The 15905-nt window shown below is 33.5% G+C and overlaps 1 protein-coding gene across 4 annotated transcripts in view; it reads right to left on the reverse strand.

The window, feature by feature from the left end:
• GPHN (gephyrin) overlaps positions 1 to 15905 on the reverse strand; it is a 393108-nt gene that overhangs the window by 29919 nt on the left and 347284 nt on the right. For all 4 annotated transcript variants that reach the window (XM_004681769.2, XM_012724553.1, XM_012724552.1 and 1 more), the window contains one exon: positions 12914 to 13035. In XM_004681769.2, coding sequence (XP_004681826.1) covers positions 12914 to 13035 — 122 coding nt within the window. The remainder of the gene's footprint in view (positions 1 to 12913; positions 13036 to 15905) is intronic.

Raw genomic sequence — 15905 nt, forward strand, 5'->3', positions numbered from 1 at the left:
AAAAAAAAAAAAAAAGAAAATTCTCATGAGCACTAATCCTGTGAAAAAGCATCAAATAGAGGACTCTAAGGCTTAAGGTGGGGATCTGTCTGAAATGACAAAAAGAATGCATATACGGACATACTAGTATAGTTCAAAATGAAACAAACATGATCCTGAATATTATATTCAGATGGAACTAAGAGTTTTAGTAACATAATATTAAGGCTTGTTTTACAAGTCATAAATTTGGTCTTTTTTATTATTATTTGAAATAATGAAATATTCCCAATATAAGTAGTATAACAAACACCCATGCGTTCATCTCTAGGATTTGATACATGATAATATTTTCCAATATTTATTTTATATTCTGAGTGTACTAAGACTAACAGATTACTCTGCATAATAATAAGAAGAAATAGGTGAGTAACATGGATTATAATCATGGACATTATAGTAAGAAAAAAAGCAATTCATAATTTTCTCAGTTTTGTTCAAAAGAACATAGTGTATTAATTTTCTCAAGAATGTCTGAACAAAACTGTGGAACATTAATCTCACCTTGTGTTATATAAAATGGCTTTATATATAATATATATGAAATTATTTCCTATGAGGTCACTTGACAGTTAAATAATACTTATGTTTTAAAAGAATTTTCATATCCAAGTGTTATTTTTACAGCTTTAAGAGGCAGGTAGGGCAAGAGAGGACACTGAAGTTCACAGAGGTAGTGACAGGTTGAAGGTGACTCTATGTTCATCCAGTTACTCTTTTAAACTGCAGTAATACCCATATTATGACTTACACTTTATTATATATAGCATACTGTCAGATAAAATTTATTATTATTTAATGTGACTACATATTTTTGACTATGCCAAAAATGATTAAAAAAATTTTTTAAAAATCTGAAATATTTTCTCACATGGACACTTGAAGTGATGTCAGATCTAGCAGGTTAATTTTTCTTAAGTATATGATAGAGGCTCCCTTTTCACAAGGAGCAGCAGATCTTAAAGATTATCATTATATCTTCTTCATTAACAACTGCAATTTTAGTTAAATTTACATGGTGATTAACCATGTCTTTAAGGTAAACCTCTTCTAGCATTAGTTTTGATTTACTAATAACTATCTTCACTTGAATTATTAAGTACAATACCAATATTATATAATAACATTCTATAGGAAATTTCATTTAGTACTAAAGAATGTAAATACTAGGTGACAGAAAATAGAACTGTTAATTGAGGCTAGAGTCATATGTTCTAGAATCCAGTTTTTTTCTATATTGCTGAGATGATTCTATAAAGTTGATATCACTTTTTCAGATCTCATTATCTTGTTTGTAAAATGAGAACATTTGGAGTAGGTCCTTTCCGTCCCTAACTTCACTGATTGAAAGCATTTGAAGTTGACTGTAATTCAGTTTGAGCACAAAGGTATCATTTTTAAGTGTATCCAGCAGTCTATTTTAAAAATACTTATCCTTAAAAGCTGGCAAAGCCTATACTTTGGCAACCCAATGTCCAAGAAGCACAGATATATTTTTTATTTTCCAAAATAATTTTGTTCTTCAGCAGAACACTGGCAGCTTGCCACTGGTGCTTTATCAGTTCAGGAATTATGACTTCTGTGTCATTTACTCTTGTGATCCTCTTTTCCACCACACTGCATTTCTCTCAGGTATAAGGTATCCTAGCACCTTCCTGAGTGCTAAGGGTGAATAGAATTCTCAGTAGGCAAAGGGGAATATGAGCAATTTAAGAAGCCAGCAATTGGAGGGTGGAAGAAAAAGCACACAAATTTGGACAGACCTGAGAAAAATAAAACTGCTGGAAAACAGATAATTTTAACAACACAAAACTAAAACATAAATGGAGAATCACTTACAACATTAGAAATATGTTCCAGAACAAAACCCATGAATTTTATCTTTAAGTCATGAAGGTAAATATTATCCCCGATGAAAGCATAAGGGTGATGGTAAACTACAGCCTAAATTCCAAAATAGTAGGGCCATAATGTATAAAAGGAAGAAATAGTATCTGGAGTAAACCAACAATAGGGAAAAGGAAGGGAAGAAATAATAAAATTGTATAAATAGTAAACATAAAGAAAAGTGAAACATAAAAAAAAAATCAAGGGTATCATTTATTGCCAACTTCATGCAAACCAGAACAAACTTCATGCCGAGGGTTACACTAGCACAGTAACTTAATGCAGATTCAAGATTGAACCTCTTTTTTAAGTCCAAATTCATCTGAATGTTATTTATAAAGGCTACATTTAAAGTGATGAAAGATTGAAAGTAAAGGATGGGGCAAAAAAAATAGCAATGTACATAGAAAATAAATATGAAAAAAGATAGGAATGGCAGTATTAATGTCAAAGTGGAACTTAAAACTACTGAAAAAGATAAAGGCAAAAATTGTCAAAAAAAGCCATATTTATAAAGGTGATACATAATTGGCTCATAAGATAGGGTCTCATTTTATTAGGACTTTTGATTGCCCCACCAAATCCCTACACATTGAAGACACTCAAAAAATGAGTTGTGTATAATTACTATAACTTCAATGATATTACATGTAAATGATATGGTTTACAAATGGAAGAGTATTAAGACACTACTTCATATTTATATAATCATACATAGGATTTTCTTTGGAAGGTTGTCATGTAGAAAAGGGAGTCAACTTATTCAACGCTGCTTCAGAGGGCAGAACTAGGATTAATGAAAGGAAGAAGCAGGAACAAAGACTTTGACTCAGTATAACAGAAAAACATTCTGACCATAATAGTCATCTAACAATAGAATGTGCTGTCTCATGAAGCAAATAAAATCTTCCTCACTAAAAGCATCCAACAAAAACCTAATGTTTAGCTGTCAAAAATTTTCTCTAACACTTCATTGGGTGAAAGATTGGACTAAATAGTATCAAAAGTTCCTTTTAATTTAAAATATTGTGATTCTGTGGAATTACTGAAAGTTAATACAATGACTTTTTACATAAAGTGAAGCACAAAGGAGAACTAACTAGAGCATTGTAATGTAATATCTTACAGATCATACTCTTCGCCTTATCACTTTTTGAACACTGGGGATATTTAATTATTTGAAAAATAAGAGCACATTTTTCCTCCTGAATCTTTACCATTCACATGCAACTTGGGAGGTGGCTACCAGTAAAAGAACACTCTTTTTAGTATTCTAAGTTAATCAAGTGTCAAAGAAATTTAAAGCCTAATAGGATGGTAGATAAAAGAGAAAGGAGAAGCTTATTTCAGAATAAGTCTATCACAGAAAGAATGTAATTTTCTTATAACTTTACCAACATGAGTTTCTATGAAGGAAGCATATGAAGGAAGTGGGTATTGTATCTTTTGAAATTACATCTTTTCAGATTTAATCTTACTGTTTTGGGGGCTTCTTACAGTTCAGATATTCTTGCTTTTTAAAATTTATATCTGCCTTAAATTAGTATAATTCTGATTCTGGCATAAAATTTTCTCCCCAAACCATGAAGTCTGCCTTAAAATTTCAAACCTAGACAGATCCTTTACCCACATTTAGAGATTATGGATTCCAGATAGAGTATTCAGAATGCAAATGTAGTTTTATTTTAAAATATTTAATGTAAACACACAGATGGACAACAGCTGCGAATTAGCTTCCTGTTTCATCTGTTATACCAACTGTGAGCTGTATCATTTTAAGATGACTGAAGATGACAGTAGAGTGTAAAAAATTCTAGAATTGAAGATTAAGGAATAAATAATGGTATTTCAAAATAAAAAACAAATTAGGACACATACTAATCACATACTGATTTCTTCAGAGGTAAAAATGAACTCCTCAGCAACAAATATTTTTTGATTTCTACTTCTTGCATGTATTCAAGCCACATACTATATATATAGCCACCTTTTAGTTCATTTTCACTGGATGTTCAGACCCATGGTGTCATGTAAAAAAGAGTAAGTCATGGTCCCTACCTTCAAATTTATAAGGGAGTACAGAAAACATAACAGAAAACTTAAGAAAATGAATGAAATTAATATCATTACTTTAATACATTCATTAAAATAAAAACACATAATGGAGAAATGATATAAATGTTAAATGGAAAAGAATGATCAGAATTGGTTTAGGATGATTAGAAAAAGCTTTCTGGGAGACACTACCTTTTCAAGGTAGTTAGGTAAGAAAACAATTTCTAGAAGTACAGTAATACCTAATGCTTACTCTTAGAAGAATTACTAACGTAAATTGTAAGAGCAAGTCTTAAGGATTAAGAAAGGCAACTGTAATAATCACTAAAAATGACTGTTACTGAGAATCTTGTCGTTAAAATAACTGCTAATGAATATAGAATATTTTTGGCTAATCAATAGAAAATGAAAGACTTCTGATCAGAAAATAAATATATTAGCTGTAATGTAAGACTTTACATTTTGAGCAGAAAATGTTTGCAGAAAGGTATTTACTTTATAAACAAAGAAGGTGATTTATAGAGATAGCAAGAATAAATTAAATTCAGATCTAAATTCTCCTCATAATCAGAAATTCTTTCAGAACATGAAGTAGGCAATAGGATGTAAGGATATATATGGTTTACAAATTGTAAGGCTCTGGGCTTTATCCAAATAATTACTATACTGTTAAATCTATCTTGATAATTCCTACTGTGTCAGTTTTATTTTTTTAAGATTTATTTAACTTATTGATGCATACAAGAGCTGGGGGGTAGGCCAGAGGTATGTGTGTGTTTGTGTTCGTGTGTGTGTGTGTGTGTGTGTGTGTGTCAAAGGATTCACTAGAGACAAAGTGGTGAGCAGAACAGGCAGACTGACTGAAATCTAGTACTGAGGGGAGCAGCGGGTAAGACAGGAGAGGTCTGTTGCCCTGGTCGGGGATCAAACTTGTGCTGCAATGGCTGCTGATAACTTCATAGTGCTTAGTCTTAATCCCATGCTCCACCAGGGAGGCCCTAAATGTGCCAGTTTTATAGGAATCCAATTTGCTATTGCTTTGTTTGTTCCCCTTCTGTTTCATATTAATATGAAGAGGCACCTTCACAAACTGGTAGCAGCAAGAGCAAGTAAATTAAATCCAAAACACCAACCTATGCCAGAGCCAAGCAAGCTCAGCATGATGTGAATGGGGAAGGCTTCTGTGATGGCATTTTTCCCAAAAAGGGGAGCATTTATCTTAATTATGGGAATTTCCCAGTCTTCAGACCTTAAATATTAGAAGGTACAAGTCAACAGTTTGGAATTTGTATTACCAAGTGGTCCTTTTGCTACAGATGTAGAAATATAAACATAGTTAGGTATAAGGATTGATATTAATTTAATTAATGTTGTACATTATTTAAAAAATTTCCTTAAACGAGTGAATTCTGTGTATTTGAATCATGATGACTATTTATTATAATCAAGAGGTTAGTGTTAAGTGTCTAAGAGCATATGTTTAAGCACAAGGGAGCAATTCTGCTACTTTTAAAATAAGAAGCTTCCTAAATCTATTTGGAATTCCATCTCTTTCCACTTTTATCTTTCCAAACAGAAACTTGTTTTACATGCCTATTAGCAGGAGGTAAAGCAGCAGTTGTTTTAGTTTTCATTTTACCCTTCCTTTCAACATAGTTTTGCTATGATGTTAGATGTTGAACAAATCTTCTGAAAAGTTTTACATTGTGCACGTTTGGGGGTTTGTATCTCAACTGCCAATGCAATTTTGTCATCAGGGTCATACTTTAAGACTGCTTCAATGGCTCAGGTTTTTAAAACTCACTTTTAAGAGATGTTGTAAGACCTTTCTAAACAGCTACTGAGTTAGAAAATGAGGGTGATAAAGAAGACAGGATTGTTGACTCTAGGTGATGTACTGATACTAAGTGCTGTGGACATAGGGATTATCAAGACATGCCTTGTTCTGAAACTTATTGTCTAGTGAGCAAGAAAACAAGCCAGACTCAATATGAACAAATTCTTTTCCCATCCTATTGAGGCCACACATGCAGCAATTTCTTTAAGAAACCTTTCAAATAAGAAACACAATTAACTGAAGAAAAAGAAAAAAAAATGCAAAACCAGATAAGTATTGGTCAAATGGTCAATATCTTAAACAACTCTGGCCACAGTTATGTTGGCTGGCACAGATAGTAGTCTGTATTTATTTACCTATGCACATCTCCTCATTAATCTTAAACTCTTTCACCCCAGTAGGGAAAGGGTAGCTTAGACTGCCTAGATAGACAAAAAGAGGCTAACAAATTACTGAATCAGCCATAGGGAAAAGAAAAGTAGGACATCTACTGTTCTATATTCAAGGTAGAAATAGGATGGAGCTTAAAAGAGGCTTATACCTATAAACTTAAGTGTCCTCATTCCGTTTCTGTTACTCCTTGGAATTTATTGGCACTGTTCTAGTTGCTGAGGATAAAGTCATGGGAAACTTGTTTTACATGCCACTCACAGGAGGTAAGACAGCAGTTGTTTTAGTTTTCATTTACCCTTCTTTTCAACCTAGTTTTGCTATGTTATATGTTGAATAAATCATCATAAAATGAGTAAAACAAAACTTTAAAATGCTCCCAGGTATTTGTGGACATATGCCAAGATTAAGTTATAAAGCTGATCTTGATTTACTTATGAGTGAGAATGATTAGTAAAAACCTAATGTCTTATAAGAAGTCATATGAATAACTCATATATCTTATTTATGCATACAGAACTGGTGTACAGGCCAGAGGTGTGGGGGTGAGAGGATTCACCAGAGACAGAGTGGGGAGCTGAATAGGCAGCTGTACTGAAATACACTGCTGAGCTGGTCAGGAGAGGTCTGCCACACCATGTGGGTCACCTCCCAGGCCAGGGATCAAACTCATGCTGCAGTGGCTACAATGCCTTCATAATGCTGTGCTTTAAGGAAGTCCCCAATAACTCATATTTTATACTAGAGAATGACATGTGGATATTAAAGTAAGATAGCGAAGGGCCATTTAAAGATATGGGCAGATGCAATTGACATATTAGTAAAAAAAGAAGATGGGGGAGATGGATGATGGGTGTTATGGTGGTGGGGGAAGTAAAAAGAATACACCTGTGGGAAAAAATAATCAAATATGTCCAAAAATTAATAACGATGCAAGAAAGTAAAGATATAAATAAGCCTGTCTAAGAAAAGGAAGGTAAAGATAAAAGTATGTTTTGTTAATAGCCTTAGATAAGGAATTAGACCAGATGGGATTAGTAAACATTAATAAGGAATCACATTTCTACCAAAGCTGAATATACATTATTTTTAGGTGCACATGAAACATTTTCAGGGACAACCACATGTTGGGAAGAAAACAATTGTCAATAAATTCCAGATTGCAATCATATTCTCTGATCACAAAGTTTTCACACCAGAAATAAACCACAAAGAAAAAAAAGGTAGAAAAAGCTGAAATATGTGGCAACTAACAACTTGCTACTGAAAGGTTATTGATTTAAGTAAGAAGTCAAGGAAAACATTAAAAAATACCTGCAGAAAAATAAAAATGTAGACAAAGACTACCAGAACCTATGGGATGCAGCAAAAGTGGTACTAGTAGGGATATTGCAATATAGGCCTAAAAAAGAAAATAAGAAAAATTAAAAGAAAATCTGACCTATTTTAAGGAAACAGAAAAAGAAGAAGTGAATGAAAACACAACACGGCATTATTTGTATACTGGTACACAACTGAGTTTTCAATATTGATTTTATAGCCTGCGGCTTTACTGTTCCCTCCCTCTCTCCTAGAGACTGCTCTATGCGCTTAATATAACTAATTGCCCAAAAGTAATAAATACTGCAAAAGCAGCCCCAGCAATTGTGGGAATAAGGGGAAAGGGAGAGGTTTTCTCTCTACAGGAGGGAGAGTTGTCTCTTTTGTATTGAACAAGAAGCTTTATTTAGGGGTACAGAATGCATGTGTGAACTATTTCAATAAATCCTCCTGCCATTCACTTAACCCCCAGTTTTATGTCACCTAAAAATTTAGAATTTTGCTACTCATATCTTTATAGTTCATTTTTATATAGTTCATTTTAGTTCCAAATTTAAAGATAAAATTTCCTTCTTTGGCATTTGAAACATTCACAGTCATTTATTTGAGGGTTTTAGTCATTAAAATGGGTACAGTCTCTTTAGTTTATTAGCTTTAATATTAATGAATTGTGGGTGCTAAGCCCAGTTAAAAGTACACCATGGAAAAGTGGGAGGAGAAATGATCTTTGAATTAAATAGCCTGAGATGGACTCTTCAGTCTGGATTACTAGCAGGTTTTTTATTATTTTATTTTTGAGCTTCACTATTATTGTGTACAAGCAGGATAAAAAAATACTTACCTGGCTGTGCTGTTTCTAAGTTAAAGTAACTGAAAGAATGTAAGTGGTGCTGTATATATAGCAGGTATTTAGTAAAGATTAGTGTGTCTTCACAGGTAAAGACTGACATGTTTGGAATAAGACTGAACATGATATGATTTCAGTTGAGAAGAGAAAAGTGGAAAAGAATTGAAAAAAAATTTTTTTTGTCGTTCTCACTGATAGCCATTTTATTAATCTCTATAGTACCAAAGACTAGTATAATGCCTGAGAGCATAAGTTTGTTAGATTATTATTATTATTTGTTAGATTAATTATATAAAGCCCAATTTTGCCATAGGTATACAATTTATGCCTTAGAGAGACTATTGGTAGTAGAATAGAGAGTAAATTTGAAGGGAATATGACTTAAACAGGGAGACTAGTTAAGAGGCTAATGTCTTATGTCTAGACAAAAATAGAGGTCCTGGAATGAAGAGACAGAAATGCAGAGAAGAAATACCTAGGAGGGAAAATGTATAGAGCTTAAATATAGAGATGAGTGAAAGTGAGGTGTTATGCTGACTTCTATTTAGGTTTCTTCTAGCTTGGATGATAGGGTAGTGGTTTGTGGTTGCAGTCACTGAGGTGGAAGAGCTAAAGGAAATGGAACGAAATGGTAGTGGGTGTTGAGATGAATTTAGTTTCAGACATGCTGAGTTGGCCGTGCCTATGAATTTAAAGGAAATCCACCTGGTAAGCAGGTGGATCTAGGCATGAAGCTCAAGACAGAGATTTGGGATTCATCAGAATAAGGAATTAGAAGCACAGAAGGCCACAAGTAAGCCATAAGGACACCTATATTAAGGAATGAACATAGGAAAACAAGCTATGAGAATCAAAAAGGAATATACTATAAATGCAAAATAAAGATGTGGAAATGGTATATTGCCATAGAGGTATATAAAATTGTGGTAGAGATAACTGGATTTTTTAGTCATCTTATTAGGCATATCATTTGTAATGCAGATGAAGATAAATCAACACTGACACACTTATATGTAACAGCCTTCATAATGTGTTTTGAGTTAGTCTCTTTATTTTCAATTCTATTTTAAACTTTGAGTTTAAACTCTAGCTTTCCAAAATACTTTGATTACTAGGCTGTAATAACTAGCACATAGAATTTCAAGGAAAGAGGTATGTCTTCCAATTTTGTATCTTCAATAGCTTTTGGCTCACAATTCATAGTAGATGCACAATTAAATTTACTACATCCTTGTTACTTCCTGTGATCCATGGACCAACAGCTGGTATCCTTCGGAGCTTTTAGAAATATAAAATCTTGGATCATTCCAGATTTCTTGATTTAGAATTATCATGTAAGTATAAGATCTCAAAATTATATATATTCTTTATTCTTAGTCCATCTCCAACATCAGCCTATGTAAAACACCTTTCTTAAATAAAGGCTTACCGTGTCAATTTTGCTTAAAAAAAAAAAAAAAGACTTCAAACTCAACTGAATCATAGTTCTACCTAGGTAGCAAAGCCTTTCAAAAGGCTTCTAGATTGCTACCAAATTTAGTATATTATCTTTCTACCTAAATGTCCTGTTTTAGTTTGTCTGGCCTAAAGGCTGTTCATTTATACTTCTCCATTTTTGTATTTCCTTTCCCATTTTTGCTCATTCCATGTTTTCTTCTTAATTAAGATATTCTCTTTTTATAATTATACAAATCTTATTCATCCTTCATGTCCTAGCTTAAATTGCACCTTTATAGAACTCTCTGATGACTCCAGCCTTTAGTGATGCTTCTGACATAATTATAATTTATTACCCTGTCTTCATAATGGTAGCAGAGAATTGTCATTTGTTAACTTAAAAAAATAACTTAGATTCCATTTCTATCTTTACCACTAACTTCTAAAATGCTGGGCAAGTTCAGTTAGCATGTTTGGATTAAAACAATTTAAAGAATACTGTATTGTATTTTATACAATGTGAAAAACAATGGTTTAAAGAATGTATTTGAAATACACATAATATTCATAAAAGAGTACCTTTAAAATATAATTGTTAGTTCTAAGGTATTTGAAGCATCCCACTTGTAATCTTAATTGTACCCTCTTTAAAAATAAAATACACAATGAATAAAGACAAAATTCAGCCTACTTCAATCTAAATGTTTACTCTTCAACTTTAACATTTTTTGTTAAAACTATGGTAAGTGGTAACAATAAGAGCTGAAAAATAGAATCAAACAGAATTTAAAAACTATACCCGAGCCTTTTAACAAGAATAGATCTCTTGTTCCCTACTCTTAACTGTCATGGTTGAGTTGGGATTCTGTGCTCACTGACATTCTTGAGTTATTTCTTTCCCTGATTTAAACATAGAGTGGTTTCTCCTATAACCATCTTTGTTTCACTGCAGTGCTTCACATGGAGGACTCTGTATAAAAGAATTTTGCTTTCATCTATAAATGGAGAAAAATGAAGAAGGAGGCAACCTTCACAGAATATCAACATGCTGCAGATTAAAAGTACCTTGTTTCTTTTGCTAAACTCAGCATAGATTTCTGTCAGAATAATTAGAAATTCATTCCTCCCACATTCCACCTTTGCATTTTAAACCATTTACTTTGGGTCTCTTCTATAGCACTCTAAGACCGATAAAGTCTACATTTGCTAGAATCATATCTCAAAAAATTGTTCTTGGTTTTATATAAGGTTTTTTGTTTGAAAAAAAAGTATTAGAAATGCATACAGTCTCTGAATTGTCTATATTTTGCTTATGGCTTTCTCATTCTTTATATGCTGTTTTTCAGATACATTTTTGGAGTTATATGTGATATTAACATTAATTGTTAGAAGATATCTATCACAAGTCATGAGTGTAGGCCCCGGAAAATTAAATATTTATACACCAACACATGTGCCTTTATAGTACAGTTTACTTTATAGTAATGGCAGTATATATAGAACATTAAGTAATTTTTTTTGGTATAAAAAAGCACAACCATACAGGTGAAAAGAGACACAATTATAGTCCAGAACATCTTGGAATCTTTGAGAAGACAGATAAAAAAAAGACCGCCTTTATCTTATATTGGATCCTCATTAATGTACTTGGCGGCAGTGTCTGACACAGTGGAAGGCAGGAAATAAATCAAACAATTTGGTGAGTTGCTCCCTAGTATTTCAGGTCTGCTCTGTGCTTTTGGAAATCTTGGATTTGCCCCATCTTTTCTCAAAAGTTAACTTTTATCTTCTTTAAAGGTGTCTATATCTGGATAGTTTTTGCTGCTTGAAGTTTACATGAAAGGACATATTATTGGTCAGGTCTAAATTCAAAGAACCACCTCCTTATTCCCCTTTACTTTTCATAAGGTTTTTTCCTAGGCTAGGAACATGGACCACAATGATGATACTATGTAAACCATGAGACTGACTTCATAAGCATGAATTTAAGCTGGATGGATACTCAGCCATAGACTTCTTCAGAACTATACATCTAGATAATTACAAATAGGGAAGATTCTAAAAGAAAGTAGTTAGGAAATATGTCTAATAGTCTCTATTCCAGCGTCTTCTGAGAAAGAAAAAAATTTGAAGAAAAGAAGAGAACTTTAAAAGGAGAGATGACATAAAAGCTACTACTTATTAGGCCATTATGTCAAGATGCTATGCCTAAAGTTTGTACTGTGTTGTGTCCAATTTGGCCAAAGATGAGGTTTATGGCATCAGAGGATATACATTGAAATGGTAGGGCAGAGTCTCTTCAAAAACACAGTTGAGTCTCATCTTAAGGGAAGAAATATACAGGCATAAAGAGTTAATGACAAGATGGTGGTGAGCTAGAAAAGGGTTAATGTGGGTGACAGAGACATCATGGTATCCAACACTGAAGTTTATCTCCTAATTTTGTCTTCACCAGTCTCATGTTTAGATACTACAAAAAGTGGGCACATTCCTGGTGAATTGGAAATAAAATCTGGTTGAAATATGGCTGGGGAATCTTGATAGGTAGTGGGATGCTCAGAAAGAGCAGACTTGCTTCTGAGCCTACGAAAGACACATTGGAGATCTGCAGAAATACTTAGGGGAATTCAGCAGAGGACTGAGTTAATTTCTAAAGGGGGGTAATAGGCTCTTAAAAAGAGCCTATTAATTTCAGTCAATGTGCTTTACTTTGTAGTATTTACAAGTGTGTGAAGCCTGAAGAAACTTGGGATATATTAATAATTTTAAAAATCAATATAAAAATCCTGTTAGTGCTAATTTTGATTTTCTTATCTGTTTTCTCTTTCTTTAAACAAATAAAAATTTGGACAGGAATAACACCATCACTATTAGTTCCACTAGGATATACCTGGAAGAGTGCAAACTACTTCTCCCATTGTAATAAGTATTCCAGAAAATGCCTAGCCTAAAGGACATAGAGACCTGCATAATTCTTTGACTTCTGAAGAATAAAATAAACAAAAATCATGGTATTAAAGTTCTCATTAGTAAAGATCACAGTTAGCTCTCAAAATTTATATTTGTACAAGACCAGCTTCAAATTAAAATCCAATACCTACTTGTCTCCCACAATTCCCAGGTTGATTGTGGGGTAACCATGTTCTTGAATTGTTGCTAAGAGTGTTGAACGATTGCTGTCTCGAATCTTTCCTGGTAAGAGGTCATCTTCAGGATTTAGCAGCTATAAAGTAGAAAACAAACAAGCAAAACCCACAAATTATTCTTTAATGTTAATTTAATGTTATTCTTTAATAATGTTGCCTATTTTTATTACAAAAAAGATAGTCAATAAATCCAGCATATCTAGCATTGATCTGATAAGTAGAAGATATATACCCAAAGGGTCTTAAAGTAAACATTGAAAGTATATAGTAGGCTATTCCTACAGAATTAAAAAAAAAAAGCACAAATTTAAGTAGTGACAAGCAGTAGGCTAAATATCACACCAGCTTTGACAATGTCCCTGGAGATACTAGCCTTCCCAGTGATTGTTTATAGGGCAAGTGATATGAAATAATTCTCTCTTTTTTTTCCCTTCTGGTATTATTTTAGTTTTTAAAAAGATTTATTTATTTATGCATACAGAACTGGATACAGGCCAGAAATGCAGGGGCGATGAGAGGATTCACCAGAGATGGAGTGGGGAGCAGAACAGGCAGAATGATGAAGTACATTGCTGAGGGGAGCAGATGGATGAGGAGAGGTTTGCAATGCTATGTGCATCACCTCCAGGGCAGGGATGGAACTCATGCTGAAGTGGCTTCAGCTTCTTAGTGCTGTGCTTTAACCCCTGCGCCACCAGGGAGGGCCCTGGTAAATTTGTCATTCATTGAGCACATTGAGGTGGAGACTGTGTGATTTATTGTTAGTTCTGATAAGAAAGATTTATTAATTTTTTTTTATTTTAAAAATGGTATTTTTTTAGTGAGGTAACATTGGTTCACTGCCCTGTTTATCTTTTTCAATTCCTTTTCTGAAGTGGGGTGGACAGCACAGAAGTTAAAATTATCAGGAGAGGTAGAGAGATGTCTTTTTACTAATTAACTTAAACAAGTAATCACATATACCTAAAATGCCATGACTCTGAACTGAGTCACTCTTTGGAGATTTGATATCTACTATTACATCTATGAAGAAAACAAACTTATTTTATATTCCAGTGAGACAGTGGGGAGAGTTTGAGATTCAGACAAGTTCAATATCAAGTTGTCCAAACAAGTTATGCCTTCTTTTTTCATTTATGATACATAATAGCAACTACTAGTGTTAGGGGGAAAGGATGTCCTGAAGGAACTCTGCAGAGTTTTGTGGGCTCTACCCCCTACTCCAGTCACAGAACTCCCAGCAATACCAAGGGGAGAACTGTGAGGACCCAAGAGTTTTGCTAAGCAACCTCTTTGGGAATATATATATATATATATATATATATATATATATTTTTTTTTTTTTTTTATATGTATGTATATATGGCTCCCTCTCCTTGTATATGTTGGCTCTCTCTCCTTGGCCTCATGGTTGGTGGCTGGTTGTTTGGCTCTTGATGAGCTTTCAGTGTGCTACTGGAGTTCCAAGTCAGCAGAACTAGTAGGATGCTTTAGTTAACTTGTATCTCTCTCTTTCCCTGGGTTGTTCCTTTTTCTTTCCCCTTTGTAAATAAACCCATTGTTGATCTTTTTGTGTTGCCTGTAGTATACAACTAAATCTTAAGTGCATGGGTGAAGACTCACAGATGACCCAGTTCACATTGGATTGCCCTGAAACACTAGGACTAAGTGAGATAATGATTACCCTATTATTATAGATTTATAATATCACTCTCTAGAATATCTGTTTTCCTCCAACTGTTCTCTTATTGTTATTCCTAGATGCAAGTACAGATGTAATTAGTTTATAATGTGAATGCAGATTTATATTTATTAAATTTTTAAAAAAATATTTATTTATTTATGCATACATAACTGGGATACAGGCCAGAGGTGCAGGGGCAGTGAGAGGAGTCACCAGAGACAGAGTGAGGAGCAGAACAGGCAGACTGATGAAGTACACCGCTGTGGGGAACAGTGGGCAAGTCAGGTGAGGTTTGTCGCACCATGTGGATCACCTCTGGGGTGGGGGTTGAACTCATGCTGAAGTGGCTTTAGCTTCTCAGTGCTGTGCTTTAACCCACTGTGCCATCAAGGAGGGCCCAGATTAAAAATATTTAAGAGTAAGGAGTCCTTAACACACACAGACATATACAATATATAACTTCAATTTACATATTGATTTAAGATGTACTTTGATCTCAGAACTATTAAAAAAAGAAAAAAATACAAGTTTGAAATGAGAAAATCTAGAATACTATTTTGGGGGACTGAAAACAAAACTATACATTTTAGACACTTAGGGTGTTAATAAGGCCAATACTTTGGGATTCATATCTTAGTTCTCCTAAACAGTTACTTGAGTGCCTTTATGCTTTCTTCTGACTCATCAGTAACACTGTGTGACCAGACCTTTGGCATTATGTTGAAGTCATGGCTTTACAACTAAGTGTCCCCTTACAAAGTCTGGATAAAAATAGATCACTTTTTCAGGATCACTGGGAGACTTTCCTTCAAATGCTGTACTAATTTAACTTAGGTACCATATGACATTGCAACTTCCTTTTATCCTTACTTATTAGCAGGGTTTGCAAAATTTCATTGCAGTGCTAACATAGATTAATTTTCTAATCTTAATTAATATATAGTTATAGAAGTAATAATTTTATAAAGACATAGTTGTTTAACTCGACTTATTATTTCAAGTTACTTCAGAATGAAAACTGGGTGGTTATATACATTTTTTCCCCCATAAAAGTGTACTGTCTACCAACTAAGATTTCCATTATTTGGGAATTTCTTTGCTATTCATATTCCTCTATGTTATTTTGCTGCAAACTATTCCAGAAATAATAGAACAATTAGAGATCATTGGAGAACCAGTTATTTGTCTGTAAAATTGACATATGAAATAATAGTTAAATGAGGGTGTGAGATTTACTGTGAATTTTAAGTCTTTTTAAAGAAT

This window comes from Condylura cristata, unplaced genomic scaffold (assembly GCF_000260355.1).
Source record: "Condylura cristata isolate star-nosed mole 26May11 unplaced genomic scaffold, ConCri1.0 scaffold00013, whole genome shotgun sequence".
In the NCBI taxonomy this organism is placed as follows: domain Eukaryota; kingdom Metazoa; phylum Chordata; class Mammalia; order Eulipotyphla; family Talpidae; genus Condylura; species Condylura cristata.